The sequence below is a fragment of the Sceloporus occidentalis genome, unplaced genomic scaffold (genome assembly GCF_023333645.1).
Source record: "Sceloporus occidentalis isolate IW3139 unplaced genomic scaffold, rSceOcc1.0.p SCAF_1, whole genome shotgun sequence".
Taxonomy (NCBI): Eukaryota; Metazoa; Chordata; class Lepidosauria; order Squamata; family Phrynosomatidae; genus Sceloporus; species Sceloporus occidentalis.
The window spans coordinates 62382675-62402517 of NW_028316981.1; the positions used below are offsets into that span (position 1 = coordinate 62382675).

General features: G+C 40.3%; 1 protein-coding gene across 3 annotated transcripts in view; it reads left to right on the top strand.

The window, feature by feature from the left end:
- PHF2 (PHD finger protein 2) overlaps nt 1-19843 on the top strand; it is a 170177-nt gene that overhangs the window by 82146 nt on the left and 68188 nt on the right. For 2 of the 3 annotated variants that reach the window (XM_089523013.1, XM_089523022.1), the window contains exon 2: nt 7295-7380. In XM_089523013.1, coding sequence (XP_089379139.1) covers nt 7295-7380 — 86 coding nt within the window. Of the gene's footprint in view, nt 1-6593; nt 6672-7294; nt 7381-19843 lie in introns of those variants that run through there. The other variant, XM_089523017.1, reaches the window with a different exon arrangement.

Here is a 19843-nt window from a genome sequence, read left to right on the forward strand (position 1 = left end):
ATTTTTCATTGTTAGACCAGAATCCAGTGACAGTGGCTTTTTTTAAAAAAAAAAATCACTTAGTTTTATAGAAATGCTGTTCAGAAACAAAATCTTTAATTAACATAATTAAAGGGGAGGGAAACAACAGGGATGTTATTGTGGGAGTCTACTACAGACCCCCAAGTCAGATGGAGGAATTGGATGATGCCTTTCTAGGACAGATGACTACACACTCAGGAAGGAGAGATGTAATAGTCATGGGTGACTTCAACTATCCTGATATTTGCTGGACTTCAAACTCAGCCAAATCCTCAAGGTCTAGCAAATTCTTCACTTGCCTTGGATACAATTTCATTGTCCAAAAGACGCAACAAGGGGGTCAGCTATTTTAGATCTGATCTTAGCCAATAGGGAAGACCTAGTTAATGGGTTGCAAATGGTGGGATCATTAAGTGGAAGTGACCATTTTCTCCTAGAGTTTGTTATACAATGGAAAGGAGAAGCCAGGCATAGTCAGACATGCATTCTAGACTTCAGGAGAGCCAATTTCAATAAACTTGGAGAAATACTGGAGGTGATCCCATGGTCAGCAACATTAAAAGAGAAGGGAGTTCAAGACAGATGGGACTTTCTCAAAAAGGAGATACTGAAGGCACAATTTCAAACAGTTCCAATGAAGAAGGAAAATGGGAGATGTCTCAAAAAACCAGGATGGATGACATTCAACTGAGCTAAGTTTGAAACGGAACATGTATAAGAAATGGAAAAAGGGGGAAATCATCAAAGAGGAATTCAAACAAATAGCAAGCACGTGTAGGGGTAAAGTCAGAAAAGCTAAAGCACAGAATGAACTCAGGCTTGCTAGAGAGGTTAAGAACAATTTTGAATATGTCCACAACAAAAGGAAGAAGAAGGAAACGACAGGGCCACTGCTTGGAGAAGATGGCAAAATGTTAAGAGGGGACAAAGAAAAGGCAGAATTACTCAACACCTTCTTTGCTTCTGTCTTCTCAGAAAAGGAGAAGGGTGCTCAGTCTGAGGAAAATGGAGCAGATAACAGAATTGGGGAAATTCAGCACAGAATAAGTAAAGCGATAGCACAGGAATACCTGATTAATCTAGATGAATATAAGTCTCCAAGACCTGATGAACTACATCCAAGGGTATTAAAAGAACTGTCAAATGTAATATTGGAGCCATTGGCAATAATCTTGGAGAACTCCTGGAGAACAGGAGAAATCCCAGCAGACTGGAGGAGGGCGAACGTTGTTCCCATCTTCCAAAAGGGAAAAAAAGAGGATCCCAACAATTATCGTCCAGTTAGTCTGACATCTATATCAGGAAAGATTCTAGAGCAGATCATTAAGCAGAGAGTCTGTGAACATTAGAAGGCAATTCTATAATCGGAAAAAGTCAACACGGGTTTCAGACAAACAAGTCTTTGATAAAATTACTAGCTTGGTAGATGATGGGAATGCTGTGGTTATAGTATATCTTGATTTCAGTAAGGCCTTTGACAAAGTTCCCCATGACATTCTAGTAAACAAGCTAGTAAAATGTGGGCTAGACAAGGCAACTGTTACATGGATTTGTAATTGGCTGACTGGCCGAACCCAAAGGGTGCTCAGCGATGGCTCCTTTTCATCCTGGAGAGAAGTGACCAGTGGGGTCCCACAGGGCTCTGTCCTGGGCCCAGTGCTATTCAACATCTTTATCAATGACTTGGAGGACAAAATTGGGGGCATGCTCATCAAATTTGCAGATGACACCAAATTAGGAGGAATAGCTAATACCCCAGAGGACAGGATCAAAATTCAAAATGACCTGAATAGACTAGAAAGCTGGGCCAGAGCTAACAAAATGAACTTCAACAGGGAGAAATGTAAGGTACTGCACTTAGGGCAGAAAAATAAAATACACAGATATAGGATGGGGGACACCTGGCTGAATGAAACTACGTGTGAAAGGGATCTAGGAGTCCAAGTAGACCACAAGTTGAACATGAGTCAACAGTGTGATGCGGCAGCTAAAAAGGCCAATGCAATTTTAGGCTGCATCAGTAAAAGTATAGTGTCTAGATCAAGAGAAGTAATAGTGCCAGTATATTCTGCTTTGGTCAGGCCCCACCTGGAATACTGTGTCCAGTTTTGGGCACCACAATTCAAAAAGGACATTGAGAAACTGGAGCATGTCCAAAGGAGGGCGACTAAAATGGTGAAGGGTCTGGAAACCAAGTCCTATGAGGAATGACTTAGGGAGCTGGGGATGTTCAGCCTGGAGAAGAGAAGGTTAAGAGGTGACATGATATCCCTGTTTAAATATTTAAAGGGGTGACATATTGAGGAGGGAGCAAGCTTGTTTTCTGCTGCTCCAGAGAACAGGACCCAGAACAATGGATGCAATGGATGAGATTTCACCTCAACATTAGGAGGAACTTCCTGACGGTAAGGGCTGTTCGACAGTGGAATAAACTCCCTCGGAGTGTAGTGGAGTCTCATTCCCTCTAGGTCTTTAAACAGAGGCTTGATGGCCATCTGTTGTGGATTCTTTGATTGAGAGTTCCTGCATGGCAGGGGGGTTGGACTGGATAGCCCTTGTGGTCTCTTCCAACTCTATGATTCTATGATTCTATAAGGTCTACCAAAAAACCTTGCTTTTAAAGAACATTTTTAAAAGAACAAGGATTATTTATTAAGCTGGTGGCCATACAATCTGAACTGCATTATGCTACTTAATTTTCTGATTTAGTTAGGGTTGCCATATTGCAGTTCCTCATCCAATTTGCATGTTATGCATATTATTAATTTTCATTCTGATTGTGCAAATTCAACACATTAATCATTGCGTCCATTATGCGTCTATAATGTGTACCATTATGTTTCAACCTCAGTATATATTTTGTGCATTTTGGTTGGTCAAAGAAAGGTATCACTATTTTGTGGATTTTGGATGTTATTGTTATTTGTATCTGAACATTGTACCAAACGAAGAGCTCTTTTTTTCTTCTTTCCCTCCTAGCTGGTTTGAAGAGAGGGAGGTTTCCAAGCAGCCCCAGAGAGTAAGGAAGTATCCTTCACTCTCTTGAGGCTGTTTGGAAGCAAAATTCCACGGTGCTGCCTAGTCCTAGGCTGAAGCCTCCAACACAATCACCATACAACACAAAGCCATCTCTGTTTGTCTCCTTTCCCTTTCCACCTTCTGTGCCTGTTGGGGGAAGGGTAGAGGGTATGGAAGAATAAGGTGGCACATGTTACCCCTGTGCAGTAGCAACTGAAGCATGTAGGGTGAGATGAATCTTCTACCAATGCCAGTCTTCTTGCATGGTTTCCTGCTTCATTGCCCTTGCCACATTTTAACCTGCCATTGGATTGTGATGAAGGAGAAATTCAGGATTTACTGCTTCAACTAACTCAGCTGGATGTGGCTGGGACATTTTCTTAGTCCCTTCAATCCAAGATTTTCCAGGTTTCCCAGAACAAATGACAACTCTAGATTTAGTCCTATATTTAGTCTTATATTGGTATAGTCCTACACATTAATTAGGGAGCCCTGGTAGTGCAGTGTTTAAACACTGGACCTGCAGCCACAACATTGTGAGTTCGATTCTCCAGGGCTCCAGGTTGACTCATCCTTTCATGGGTTGGTAAAATCAGTACCCAGCTTATTGAGGGCAATTGGTTTACACATTGTAAGCCACTTAGAGAATATTTAGTTCACCGTGAAGCAATATAGAAATGTAAAGTGCTATTGCCATTAATGCAGAACAAACAAACAAAAATAAAACTGGTTTAATTCCCTTCCCCTGAGTAAACCATGGGTTTGGCCCATTGTCCAACAACGTCTGGAAGATTGCATGATTCCTACCCAGCCTTGATATTCAGAAACCTCCTTCATGTTTCTGATGGATCCATTTTGTGGCCAAAGTGATTTGCCACAGTGTCACTGGATGTCTACCATTTGAGGGAATGGTGTGTGTGTGTGTGTGTGTGTGGTTGTTGTTGCTTGATATTTGCACGCAGCTCACATTGGCTACAGATAAAGGGCTGTGAGTGTGGTTGTGGGGAAGGAATTGTAATTTACTATTTCAAGGAGTTAGGTTGGGAGAGGATTATGAAAATATCACACCTATTTGAGGGGCGACAGCAGCATTCATTCACTGGCAGGTCTTAATTTCAGTGTGCTGGTTTCAGAACCACATTATCAATTGAGATAAAGCTCATAGCACAAGAACTGAATTCAGTACAGTGCAGCAGAAGCAGGAGTTCTTTGCCTAACTTTGTGCAGAGACAATATCAATTTCAGCTGTGCTGCTGTTTGTTTTTTAAGGAAGACACAGGAGGGGATGCAGGAGGAAGATGGACAAAATCATGCCTTCTACAGCCGCGCCAGCTTACAGTGATGCAAGAAATGAAAGAAGCATCTTTTTTCTTTGGGTAGCCTTTGTCACACTGCAGGCATAATTTGTAGTCATTCTTGCTTTCTCACAGATCATCTCTAGAAAGCACTGACATACCTGTTGTCTCAACACACAAAAAGTGGGATAATTCTAGGGCAGAAGGGGGGAGCCATTGGCTCTCAGATATTTTAGATTATAGCTCTCACAATCCATTTAACATTGGCAATGGAGGCTGGGTCCTCTGGGAGTTGATATCCAAAACCACCTCTGCAAACAACTGGAGAGTTCCCTAACTTCTGGTCAATGATAAGCTAAAGTGCAACAGATCTGGAATGGATTTGTTTGATGGGGGACACCTAATTATCTGGATTGTTATTGCTGTAATCTGGATCATTTTAGGTTAGATTTGGTGTTGATCTTCTGTTGGCAGTGTAATAGCAGTTGATAGCTTCTGTAAGCCTAGAAGTGTGAGGCTAAATGTACTTTTGGTTTGACTAGCTTCTTGTGGGTAAAGTTTCTCTAGACCATATTCTTAGCCAGGGTTCTTCAAAACCCAAGGGTTCAGCTCAAGGTTGCTAGGGTTTCATAAGAAATCATGACTGAAAAAAATTAACATTTTATTTTGAGCTCTAGGTATATTATTAAATTCTTATTATTTATTACTTATTTATTTAAAATTTATATTCCTCTCTGTATCTGATTGTTTCAATGTCTTACAATAAAATCAATTTAAAACAATAAATAGGAATAATTTTAAATAATTAATATATATATTAGTTTATCAATTATATCTAGATAATTTAAAACTAGCTAAAATAGTTTTAAATAGTACAGCCATATGACATGCACAGTCTGGATAAAATCAGTTAGTCCGGAAGGCTTTAATAAGAAACCAGGTTTTAACATTGTGCTGAAATGATATCAATGTTGGTGCCAGTCAGGCCTCCAAAAGGTGGAAATTCCACATTTTTCCTACTGGTGGAACCAGAGGAGGGCCTCTCCAATAGATCTCAGTTCGTTTGCAGGCATTTATACAGAGAGGTTTTTACAGTTTTAATTGTTATCACCAGCATCTTTAATTTAGACCAGAGGTATATTGGCAGCCAGAGTAATTCCTTCAGAACAGATGTTATATTATAACTGAATGGAAATCCGGCTGCTGCATTTTTGAGGCTTCTGGTTGGCTATGGCATCGCTCGGAGCAAACTCTTAGTGCTCTGCTGAGAGTTTCTCGCCCTGAGTAGTTTTGAGCTGCTTTTGAGAAGACCGGAGAGAGCCAAAATTGCATCTTTGACATAGGAAACGTAGACGTGTTCTACAGGGGTCCAGATCCCACTCTTAGAGCAAGGTAAACAACTAGATTGCTCGGAAAAGAGTGGAGGGGACCGAGGAACGAAACGCGACCACACTGGTGCCATCATTGAATGGCTCACAGACATGGCCAACTATAATAAACGGGAATCCACGATAATCCTGAAAACCTTTGAACTGATACATTTACTTTCTCCATAAGAAGTCACTTAGGCTGTTACTATCACTGGATAAATTTTTATTTCTTTGCTGGATGATTTGGATTAAGAATACTAAGTTACCCCAAAATGCTGTGAGATATGTCCTTCTTCTCTGTGTGGCAGAGCTAGATTTTGGAAGAAAAAGGCCTTGTACAGGTTCTGTGATCAGAATAAATCCATATTCTGAAAGAGAAAAGGAGTGCATTGTTGAATATGATATTTTTCTGAACTGATTTTCAAGAGGCATTTATTGTAACGGCATTACAATTCTGACCTCAAAACCCCAGTTTCTACATTCAGAAGAAAGTATGCAATATAGTAGTCATATCTTTCATGTATGCACATACTTAATATCGATCAAAATAGATTTTTAAATATATTGTCTCATTTGGAATTCACAATAAATGACAGTAGTCTGGGGGCTAACACAAAGAGTGACTAGGAATCTTGTCAACACCCCATTTAGTTGATTTAGTAGAAAACATCCAAATGTTTTTAAGACACAAGGAATATTAAAAACCTTTTAATAAAGGAAGAAAAGACAATGCATCTTAAGAATTATAAAGCAGCTTCTTCATTTTGGTTTTAGCTTTGATGGCTAGTCCATAAATTATAGCAAGTACATTTCTATACCGCTTATCAGCGCACTTAAGTACTCCCTAAGCGGTTTACAAAGTGTAAGCTTTGTTTTTTGTGGGTTTTTCGGGCTATGTGGCCATGTTCTAGCAGAGTTTCTTTCTGACGTTTCGCAAGCATCTGTGGCTGGCATCTTCAGAGAAAATGTAAGCTAATTTTCATCTCTAATTTTCACCCCCAGCTTCATTAGCCTGGAGAACTCAGCTGAATGTAGTGTTATCTGTGAAGGAAGAAAAAAGAAAAGAAAAGGCAGGACAGGACTGTGTGAAATTCCCATTCATTCTGACCTAATGAAACTCATTTTGGCATTTTTTGTTTTCTTTTTAAGTTGGGTGTGTGAATTTTGGGTCCTTATTGCCAGTGCTTGCCTCAAAGGAAAGAGGTGGGTGACCTTGGTGTTGTTTTTAATGATTTACCCAGCTGCAGCAGGGCAGTTGAGTTATGCTGAAGACATTAAGAGTGCTGTCACACTGGTCTCATGACCCAGGTCCAGATGACCAGCTGTAATCAGACACAATTACTTTGGGGGGGGGGGGGAGATAGAAACACAATACTCTCCCAGGAGGTCAGACAATGAATCAAAATGGCTCTTGCTGACAAAGTCTATATAATCATATAATGGATCAACCAAGGGCCCCTTAGATGACCTTGATAGACTAGACCTTGGATATGAGAAGCCAGTCTTACAGTAGTGTGAAACATTTTTTTTACATGTTTGTGCTTTTGAGAAGAGACTGCCAGTGACGTTCTATGCTTTAATTTCTTTCAGCTGTGTTGGTGTAGAAGAAGATGAGGCACCAGATATTGATATCTACCACTGTCCAAATTGTGAGAAAACCCATGGAAAATCTACTTGTAAGTATAGTTCCTTGACCTCTTCTATGTCATCTCAATACCTCAATAGTAAGGGTTCTCCTATTATCTTATTATACCAGGAATATGAATTGTGTGTCTCCAAAGATGTTGTTGAACTGTAAGTCCGATCATTCCTCACCATTGGCTAAGCTGGCTTGGTCTGTTGGGGACTGAAGTTCTTCAACATGTAAAGGCTTCATAATTCTCACCCCTGCAGTATATCATTCTCCTTCCCTCAGAGATATACAAACAAAATTATTGAAATATATATTGTTTACATTTTTTATTCTATGTTTAGTCTGTGGTTTTTATTCTAGGGTTAACTATCTTAAATTAAAACTCACAGCTTGAAGACCTGATTCAAACTTGTGTGTTCTTCTTCATGATATCTGTGATTCACACAAATGGAGTTATCTGCACCTGCACAGTGTATCATTTGAAATCTTCTAGAGCTATTATGTAAGCGCTTTGGTATTAACCCCACCCACTGCTTGCATGCCTATCCAGCACACTTCCCACCTAAACTTTCCATTCTTTTTCTTTCATTTCAGCATCAGCATTGTAGGAACTATTGATGAACTTATTGGTTTTCTTATGATATATGGACAATTTTTGACTTGGATTTTTTGATTTCTCCTTTGGATTGTGTTTTGGCTTTGTTCTGGAATCTGATTACAACTTGATTTTCCTGGACTGTGTTTGGCTTCATCAGTGGAATTCAGTTTGGCTTGGTTGGCTTCAAGATAGCTTCACTGGCCTCCTTTAAAAAGTGCACATCTTCCAGAGCTAGGATTCCTGAGAAAGATGATCAAAGATGGTCTGTTATGTGTAGGTGAAGGTCATAACATGGGGCCCTGTTCTCAATGAAAGGCATTCACCCCATAAAAACACTGAAATTTTTAGTTACAGCTTAAAGCTGTCCTGCTGGAGAGGGCTTTGCAGGTTTCTAACAGGGGGCAGAGAATAGGCCGCCATATGGTCTCTGTCGTGGGTGCATTAGGCCTTTCTGCAGTACCATCACAATTCTCACCACTTGCTCTGGTTCTTCTCACTGGGTGGTGATGAAACAGTCTCTCCAGGAGCTAGCATCTCAATAACTAAGGACACAGCTGACTGTCTTGCTTTGGAGTCTGCAGCCTGGTCCATGCTACCCTCAGTGCTGGTAGATCAGTTGACATGGAGACTTTCATCTTGGTATCAGAACACTGAGTGGAGAAGAGGCTCTATTAGAGGAATAAGAGGGCAATGCATGCTGAGTTAACTTGGTCTGCAATTTAGACTTCTCCAACTCAAAGTCCTGGACATTCTCAACAGTCTCTTCTAGTGGAGGGAGCTCATGTTTATGAGCTTTCAGTGCCAAGATTGGCCGAATCCGGGTATTCATTTCTTTCTGTCAAACTTCTGGCTCGTGAACTACAGTGGGAAGACTCCCCACAGGTGCTTCAAATTACTACAGCATTCAACAGCAAGATGCAATGGAGATTGCCTTTGCCTTAAGCTTTCACAAAATGGGTTCTTCAGTGTGCTCTTCTTGTGGACAATCTTTCTGCTCCTCAGCCACTTCATTCTTCCATTTGGTTTCTTCATTTGTCTGCTGAACACCATTGTCATTTGATGTCTAGATCAGATTCAGACAGTTCCAGGGAGCTGGAATTTTCTCTAGTTCTGGTAGTCCATGGCTGAGGGCTCCACCACACCTTCAGTATTGCTACGAATCTGATATCATTGGTGTGGATGCAATTCTAGTGATATAGCCATAGGGAGTTGGAGAGGTACAGAATCTATAGAAGGCTTGCTCCATACTATCAGTATACACACTCAATGTCCATGGAATTTTACTGTTAGTTACAGAGAAGTAGATCTTCTCTACTAACATTTTGGTTGGTATCATATGATGGAACTTGCCTCAGAACTGTCCATCTTGGTACAGAGCAGGCACATGTCCGGGCAGGCTCAGAAGTGCCCTGAAGCATAATGGCCTTCAAAAAAAGCCTGAATGGCTTGAGATCTCAAAGCTACGTCATCATTCACCTCCTGCTCTGCCACCTACATGCCAGTCATCTGTACCATCTCCATAGCCTGACTGTCTCTTTGGCTTCCCATGCTTGAGTAGGCACTTTTTCCTGAATCCGTATATACATAGGGTCAGACATTGGTATCATCTCCAGGAGCCCAAACAGATGTATACCCAGGAGAATGGTTCATGCAGGAGTTGTCAAAATCCAAGGACTCTGATTCATATTCTTCTTCCACTTCATTGGAACTTCCACAGATGCACTCACCTCCCTGTTGGGTGAGCATGACTCAGCCTCCGTAACTGGGTCTTTGATGTCAGGACCTTTGTGGAACAAATGTTGAGGATGGCAAGGACTTTGGATTTGGAGGTGAAATAACAAAAGGCTGAACTGTCTGACCCTGTGTATATGCAGATTCAGACAAAAGTACCTATGCAAGCATTGCTTCCTCTGCTGCCATCTCTGCTGAACGTGGTGAGCAGCTCCTGAATCTTCCTTTCATCAATTCTATCTACTTCCATTGCTTCAATGAGGAAAGATCAGATTGGCTCTTGCATCAACCAAAGCCCAATTTAATCATTGTTGAAGTGGCACAGTCTTAGTCACATCAGAAGAACCATGCTAGTCCATCTGACAAAAGCGTGGCCTGGCCACGTACTAGGGTTGCGGCATAATAATGGTGGTGTCCTGTACACATGGGCGCCACCATTGTTACATAAGCGCCATGCAGCATCTGCACATTGCTGTGCGGCACTTACGTAACCAGTACACCAGTGGCGCACTGGTTACACCACCCCTGTAGCTTTAAAAGAACTCACTTTTTGCGGATTTTTCCGCCAGAGGGAAGCTGCACGGATTGGCGGCTGCGGCTTCCCTCCAGAGAAAAAACAAGCGCCGGAAGACTGCCATTTTTCAGTGGTCTGTACTGCACCAAAGAGGGCAATAAGCTGGATGCTATGGCACAAAATATTTATTCAGACATGCCCCTTTCTCTTAGAATTGCCAATTATGAGGCCTGGATTGGGGCTTACCAATAACTATCATGGGAGATACTCCCCCATTCCTGGCAAAACTTCCTGAGGAAGACTAAAGGTTGGCTGGTGTCTGGCCTTATTGAGACCCATACCCTGCCTCAGAGCAACCATCCCAAGCTGCCATATCATCCAGATGTCCTCACAGTTCACAATGGGCAAATGAGACACCCAGACGTAGCCACACTCAGGTTAACTACCTGGAAGGTGTTTCCCTAGCTTCTCTGCCTGGTGTGATCCAACACATAATTGCTGTGGTGCATAGGCCAGCTATTCATCAATCTTATACATAATAATGGAAGAAGTTCTTTCTTTTCTGTCTTATCATGGGATCTTTCTAGTTCAAGCACAAATCAGTCATGCCTTGGAGTTTTTTCTCTCTCAGTCTGATAAAGCTGTTAAGATGGATCTCTTCTGGCAGGCCTTTCCAGAACAGATACCCGGCCACCAAAAAGAAAAAAATCTAATTTGTTGGACCCTGATTTTGCTGCAGTCACTGTTGTTGTTGTTCTATTATTTTAAGTTATGTTTTATATTTCAAATTGTTTAATAGTATTTTAAGGGGGGATTTGGGGATAGGAAATGTATATTTTAATGCTGTAAACCACCCTGATTGCATTGCGTAGAGGGACGGGATAAAAATATTATTATTGTTGTTGTTGTTGTTATTGGTCTCTTTCTGTCTTCCACCAGATGTTTGTTGTTGCTATTAATTGCATTTGTGTCAAGCTGTGAATGAGCTATCTCCAAGACTCCCTTTCTTCCACCGCTCAGCTCAGGTCTTGCAGGCTCAGGCCCATGGCCTTCGTGATTGAGTCTAACCATCTGGCATGCATTCCTCTTTTGCTACTGCTTTTCACCTTTCCTAGCATCTTCTTTTTTCCTAATGAGTCATGCCTTCTCATGATGTGACCAAAGTATGACAGTGCACTCCAGGAAGAGTGCTGTTTTTTTGTCTTGCATGGCACTTCTACCTCCTATGGTGTATAGCTTGCTAGTCTTCCATTGTGTGAGTCATAGGCCCAGTACACATGGGCAGGAAGCAATGTGGCGGCATGGATTCTAGGGTTCCGGAGCGTGCAGCAATTCTAGTCTATATGGATGCCGACATCATGGCGGCCTCCCATCCACATGATGATGACACTGTCATACAGCGACCAGATGTCGTTGACAGGAAGTGGCATCATGGCAGCACCCTTTCCTGCTTGCGACTCTGCAAAAAAGAAGCCGCTCTAGGCAACGCTGCGCAGCAAAGAGGGGTGGCATTTCGCCACCAGTGTGTACCAGCCCATAGAGACCAGATAAGGACAGGTTGCTCACCTATGACTATAGATCTTTGAGTAGTCATCTGGGAATTAACACAAGACCATCCATCCTCCCTTCATCATGTCCTACCTTTCCTTAGTTCCTAGGCTTCAGCTTTGGTGTCCATGGAATTGAGGGTTTAGGCAGAAAGTGTGCTGGTTAGGCATGCAAAGGGTGATGGGTCTACTGCCAAAATGCTTACAGAACAGTTCTAGAAGGTTCCAAACAATGCACTGCATAGGTGCCTATCACCCCATTTGTGTGAGTTCACAGATGAACACTTGAAGAAATAGTTACAGATGGGCAACCTGCCCGGTGGGCAACCTGCCCTTCATAATATGACAACTGTAACAGTGTTGGAGAAACTGTTAAAAACTGAGATTTGATGAATTTCTTTTAGGAAGTTTAACATTTTGTTAAGTCAGAAACCCAGAACAGCAAGACCAGCCACCACTACCTGACACATATTTATCTAGCCAAGTAAAGGAATGAATCTCAGGGCCTGAACAGTCAGGCTAAAACAAAGCTGCTTTGGGTCACTTTGGAAGTATGCTATTTAAATGACACATGCATCTTAAGAGGCCAGAAGCTGTGCCAAAACTGTGCTCCAGTGTGCGTGACTTTGGCGCAGCTTCCGGCCACTTAGGACGCATGCATCATTTAAACTGTATACCTCCAAAGTGACCCGAAGCAGCTTTATTTTTGCCTCGGGCCCTCAGTCTCCTTTAAAAAGCATAAAAAGAAGTTTACTGACAATACATGTGCATAATCAAACAGAAGTTCAGCTTTGTGAGATAGGTAGAAAGATCAAGAAAAAAATGGCAATGGGAGTACAAAATAGGGCTGAGCTTCTCATGGGGATAGAAGCTCTCATCTATATTCTGAATAGAGAACAAACAAAGAAGGTGTGAGGATAGTTCCCCAAAAATAAAAAGGATGTGTACATGACTCAGGAAAAGAGAAATATGTAAGCAAGCAAGCAAGCAAACAAACAGGAAGTGACCATGCACTTACAGAGGGGTTAAAACTTCTAGCGCGACACATGCAATCAATTAGTGAATTCAGCATGCAAAGGTTGCCTCTCCAACAACAGCAAGTAATGCATAGAAGCATCATGTGTAAGTAAGCCATCTCAGATATCACTAGGGTTGCCATAAGTGAGGACCTCCAAACCGGGACAAATGTAGGACAAATGTAGGGCAACATTTTCAAATGTAGGACACATTTTTATAAAAATGGAGGACGCGCAAAAAATTGAGGTTTTTTTAAAAAAATGTTAATATAAATGTATGTTTTTAGGCATGATCAAAATGGAGGACATTTTGGCATTATTCCTAGACAGATGGCAGAAATGTATTTGCCCACAGGTTCAACTGTACTTCTCAGAAGTGTGTACTTGGTCAAGGGACTGTGGTTTTTCTTCACTGCGCATGAGTTTGTAAAAATCACAGCAAGTTACATTGGCCATGCCTCAGAGGCTTGTTGATATCAATATCACCACCACCACCATCATCATCATCATCATCATCATCACCACCACTATAATTGTGCAAGAAAGGCAGACTTGTTAGCATTCAAAGCGCCATAAATACACAGAAAATGCACTTGCATATATTTAATAATAAAAAATAATGAAAAAATAAATAAAAACAAGGCAGGGGTGTATATATTTAATAATAAAAATTAATGTAATAAAATAAAAAACAATCAATAATAAAAATTAACAAAATAAAACAAAAACAAGCAATAATAAAAATTAACAAAATAAAACAAAAACAAGCAATAATAAAAATTAATGAAATAAAACAAAAACAAGCAATAATAAAAATTAATGAAATAAAACAAAAACAAGCAATAATAAAAATGAAATAAAATAAAACAAAAACAAGCAATAATAAAAATGAAATAAAATAAAAACAAGCAATAATAAAAATTAATGAAATAAAACAAAAACAAGCAATAATAAAAATGAAATAAAACAAAACAAGCAATAATAAAAATTAATGAAATAAAACAAAAACAAGCAATAATAAAAATTAATAAAATAAAACAAAAACAAGCAATAATAAAAATTAATAAAACAAAAAGAAGCAATAATAAAAATTAATAAAATAAAACAAAAACAAGCAATAATAAAAATTAATGAAATAAAATAAAACAAGCAATAATAAAAATTAATGAAATAAAACAAAAACAAGCAATAATAAAAATTAATGAAATAAAATAAAACAAGCAATAATAAAAATTAATGAAATAAAACAAAAACAAGCAATAATAAAAATTAATGAAATAAAATAAAACAAGCAATAACAAAAATTAATAAAATAAAACAAAAACAAGCAATAATAAAAATTAATGAAATAAAATAAAAACAAGCAATAATAAAAATTAAAAAATTAAATAAAATAAGTATTTTATATTTTTAAATATAATTTAAAAACCCCAAAAAACCAAGGCAGACCTAATGGCCACTGACTCAGCTCTCCTCCTCCTCCTCCTCCTCCTCTGGCCCAATTGTGTCCTGGCCTTCAGGCACCCTTCCTCCGGCTCCTTCCTCCTCCTCTTCCTCCTCTCCCCCCTCCTCCTCCTTTTGATGGCTGGCGCGGGGGGGAGGAAAGTGAGGCAGGCGCGCGCGCGGGGGGGGAGGCAAGCAGGGCAGGCGCGCGCGCGCGCAGAGGGAACCGGGGCAGCCGCGCGGGGGGAGGAAAGTGAGGCAGGCGCATGCGGGGGTGGGAGGAAAGTGGGGCAGGCGCGCGCGCGTGCGGAGGGAATGGGGCAGGGCGCGCGCTGCCACTGGCCCCTGCTGAGGCCTGGGCGGCGTGCAAGCCCTCCCAGTGGGGGCGCGGTGGTGGCGGCGCTTCTGCCGCCTGCTGAGGAAGGGGAGGAAGGCGGAGCCGGAGGAGGAGGTGAGTTGGCGCTGCAACAGCCGCATTAGCAGCAGCGGCAATGGCCGGAGCGGCACTGGTGGGGGCCCAAACCGGACCGGGACTGGGAGGGGCCCCCCGAAACCGTGAATGGCACGGGGCCCGCCGGGTTATGGCAACCCTAGATATCACATAGAGATAAGGTTTACTATTTCCTCACAACCATCACACATTCTTGGTCCATGGTCTTGGTCTATGGATTGGCTGTCATGTGAAGGGATAAGCTAGGATCCATTGCTGAGGTTGGAGCCTCATGGATACTCCTTCCAGAAAAAAGGAAAACAAGGAGCTAACGACAAAAAGGGGCTAATTAACCTCTTGAAAGAGAGGGGGAAGTGACACCTTCAGGCAAGAAAATAATAATAATAACAATACTTTATTCTTATATACCGCTATTCCTTTTTCAAGATCATAGCGGTGTACACGTTAAAAAACAGTATAAAAACAGCAAAAAAAACCAGCGTTAAAACATCAAATAGCAATCTAAAAACAGATAATAAAACATCAACTCATAGGGGGGAAAGCTTGACGGAAAAGGAAAGTTTTTAGCATCCTCTTAAATCCATCAAGGGATGAGGCTGTATGCTTGAGCACACAGGCACAGAGGCATGCAAACAAAAGGGAAGGCATTATCTAGGACCCTATCGCATGGGGTTAAACGGGTAGCCTACCTTTCCCAAATTCAGTGCTAATTTGAGAGGCAGCCGGTTCCTATCACACATAAATCACCACCGAATCAACACCTGGGTCTGTCCTGGATGCAGTGTGGGACATCCAAGCCACTTCTGCGGCCCCTTTTCAAAAACGGAAGCTTCCGACTTCTAAAAAGTGGCTTAGATGACCCAGGCTGCATCTGGGACAGACCCAGGCACTGATTTGGCAGTGATTTCTGTGTGAAAGCAATTGGCTGCCTCCCAAATTAGCACTGAATTCAGTAAAGGTAAGATGCTGTTTTAACCCCATGTGATAGGGTCCTTAGACTACTCCCCCTCACTAATCACTTTACAAGCATTTGTTCCTCTTTGCTTCCAACACTTTTTTTGATATAATGCAACAAATTAATTTAAATAAAGAGGCAAAATACATTGAAAAGCTTCAATTCATTCAGTTTTCTTGGTGTGGGTTCAATTCTTCTTCTTTAAGTATTCAGTTCTTAAAGAATAATGAGCATCACAAGAAGATCATGTAAGTTATATCTGAAGGGAATAATTTTCCAATTGAATAACTTATCTGGAAAAGAAGCAGTGTGGAGAAAAAAATTCTCCTTGGCAGTAATGACCTCTGTATGAGAGATAAAATGTTAATTTTCTTTTTGACTCCTTAGATGAAATTCATCTATAACAACACAGTAATGTGTGTGATATTTAATTTCTCACAATTTAGAAGTGAAAGATAAAATGAGCAAATGACTAAAAGTGTATGAACGCATGAGGCAGAAGAATTAGGAGTGACAAAATTGAGAGCATATCAGAATAGTCCAGTATTGTTATTGATTATTTTAATAGAACAGTAGGATTTTTATTGTCTGGAAAAACTTGGTAAAATATAGACAGGAGGAGGAATTTGCAACTTTTCATCATTGTTCTGTCTGATATTTATGTTGTTTGTTAGAGCAGTTTTATTTTCTGCCACTGAAAAATATACTTGATCAGGTGCTAGTTCACCACATTTGAATGCAAAACCCACCAGCTACCTTGTAATGGTCACCTATGCAGAATAGATAGGAAACTTTTCATGCTCAGAATCAAATTTCATCAACCTTTTGAAGATGACGAACGAGATATACAAAATGTTATGGCAAGTCATTTGGGGAGTGGAAAAATCAAGACTGAATATTTTAACCACGTTTTGCCTTGCTTTTATAAACAGAACACAGTGTGGCATACTTTGGAGTAAGCATGCATACATTCTGAGTTGTTTCCAGTTTTTGAATAGAGTTTTCCAGAGCTTGGAAACATCACTTAAAAGCAGCAACATAATATTTGTTAGATGTTATTTTAATGAGTGATGTGCTATTCATTCTTTTTATCTGCTACATGTGTATGATTTGTGTCATTGGTGTTTTTTTAAAAAAGAATTGTATGCAGCCTCCAAACCTCTTCCTGCCAGCCTTACCAAATTTACCATGGGTCCTTTCACGCTACAGAGTTATAGCACTATGATTCTGCTTTAGCTTCCATGGTTTCATCCTATGGAATTGTGGAATCCAAACTTTAGGGAGGAACATTTAGAGCTCTAGTATTTCATCAAACTACAAATCCCAGGAGTCCATAAGATGTACTTATGGTAGTTACGGTGAAATCATATAAATCATATAAATATATAGTGTGAATTGGCCTCATACTAAAAAAAGCAACCTCCTGTTCTCTTTTAAACAAAAATACAAGCTGTGCAGGAGTTGTGATGGGTGTGAGGAATTTTTCTAAAGGTTAATAGCACTATAGGAAGTCTCATGAAAATGCTAATAACCTTGTAAACAAGGGCCACAGGCTCCAACACTGTTTGTGTGTTTGTTTCAGAAAATGGAAGGGAAATCCCTTTGTTTCTAGTACAGCTGAAGTGGAAGTGCGAGGAGGGAGAGTTTCTAGTTGTGTTCCCCATCATGTTCTTGGCAGGGAAAATGAGCTATTTGGCTGTGAGACCTGAAGCAGTTGCCCACCGCTTTTTAAACAAGCAGGAAAAACACACGCTCAAAAGTAGCCCCCGATTCCTGCCACAAACAAACTTTTCTGATAATGGCTACAAGCTACTTGTCATATTCCCAAATTGCCTGTTCTGAATGTTAAGATTTTTGAAAAGCTTTAAAAATAGTAATCATGTCAGGCTTCATTGCTCAACAAAAAGAAGGCAAGATGACTAATGTTACAAGTAATGGATTACTTCCAAGTTCTGGACCTACTCTGAGAAATGTGTGCTTGGAGTTGCAATGTTTTCCAAGTAATGAGCAAATCACTTTAAGAGTTTTTACAGGAGGCTGTTGGTGTCATTCGCTCATTAAATGTTATGGTATAGGATTAAATTAATGAGGAGATTACATTTTTGTACAAAATCAGTCTTCTGCTTCATCTGACAACCTGTTATGGCTTACTTGTTGCAAGATAAGCACTCATTGTTCTTATTATGCAACTTGTAGAAATGTTCTTTTTCAAAAGAAAGGATATCTGGCACACATATTCCATGATGGATGCCTTCCAGATGTCAAATATAAAAATAATTTTCTTCTTGTGCTTTCTGCCTTACCATGGTAGCCTGCTGCATATATTTTTAGAAGATTTCTCCTTGGATGACATTTACAGTAATTTTGATTTAATGCTATTTGTAAAACTTGCTATGTGGAAGAAGTATGCATTCATTAATGTATTTTGTGAATAATTTGGGGAAGCAGAATGCTGAGTGGGAATCAGAAAGAAATTGAAGAAGAAAGGCAAAGACTATGGAATTACTGTTAAGTTTCCCGAAGTGACAAAAGAACAGGAAAATGGCAAAGGGCTCTCTTACTCCTCGTGAGATACCTTAGGGTGTTGTTGTTTTTTTAAAAGTTGGAATGGGGAACCAGGAAGCTTCATGGATCTCTTTCAGGGTATGATGTATGGATACATTTCATCTCATGGAGAGAGCACAGTTATACATGTTGACATATGCTGCATATGTCGGCAGTTGGCATTAATTACCAAACATGTCCTTTCTTAAGATGGTTAACATTAATTTTCATTGTCATATTTTTATATTTTTAATATGGAGAACAGATCATTCAAAAGGGATATTTTCTTACAAATATATGTATATATTGCATTTTCCTCTAAGGTCTTGACTAGATACTATGCTGAAGATTTGTTGTGCTCAAGTATCTCCAATTTTAAAAGATAAAAAGCAGCAATGATGAATGTAAAGACTCCTTTCTTTCCCTTTTAAGAAACTGCCATTTCCATGTTGTCTGCTGACACCCCCCCCCCCCCCACTAACACCTTGAAGTGTGTGTGGAGGGGATTGGGAAAATAGTAGTGAGGAAAGGGTTAAGCTTCCTGGTTCATTTTCCATGACCTGACAGCTCCTCTCTAGAAATCAGAAGAAATCTCATTAAATGTTGTGTCCTCCTCATGGAAAGCTGTATTGATCCATGCAGCTCTCTTGTGTGAGAAGGGGACAAGTGTTTATTTTGGTGAGGTTCTCTACATTTTGTGCTAAATGTGTGCTAAAGTTACCCCCTCCCCACAGTTAAATGTGCTCCCACAGCAAACACAGAAAGGTGGGCTGATTGATCAAGAACATGCAACCAATCCATCCAAAGCTTTTATTATGCTAATAGTCCATGAAGTAAGGCAGCAGCTGTTATTGTTCTTGTAGTATGCAAGATTTGTTTGGGAGTGTGTGTTCCTTTGCCTTCCATTGAGGCTGCGAGCGTGTCTTGCCCAATGTCATTTGTTGTTAGTCAAGTCGACCTCGACTCATGGTGGCCCCCTGAATGAGACATCTCCTGTCTCTGCTCAGGTTCTGTAGGCTCAGGCGCATAGTCTCCCTGATTGAGTCTGTCTATCTGGCCTGTGATCTTCCACTCTTTCTACTACCCTGTACCTTCCCCAGCATCACTGTGTTTTTTAATGAGTCATATCTTCTCATGATATGGCCAAAGTATGACAGCTTTAATTTAGTCATCTTGGTGTCCAGGGAGAGTTCAGTTCCATAGGGACTGTTATTGTTATTGTTATTATTAATATTATTTTTCTGTTTATTAATATTATTTTTCTGTTTATTTATATTCCACCTTCCTCCCAGTACAGGGACTCAAGACAGCTAGTATAGGGACTCAAGTCTTTTGCAAATACGCAAATTCTTCTAAAAAATGGGGGAGGGAGAGAGACATCATTATTTTGCAGGTAAAGAGGGGAAAAATGGTATTTCAAGATTAAGGCAAGCAGGGATGTACATCTTTATTCCTCTTATCCTTCATAACTGCTGAGTGACAGATTATATTTATATTTATATTGTTTATATTTATTTGTTTAAGCTAAAAGTTCCTGGTCATGGATCATATAAGCCTACTTTGGGTGTTATGAATATGTGTTTCCAAAAGTCGCCAAAGTAAAAATTATACAGGGTTCTTGTGGTTTTAACGCAGGGGTGGACAAAGTGCTGTCTTTGCGCAGGCAAAGTGCAGGCTTCACATTGCCTTCAGGAGTGTTTGATCCCT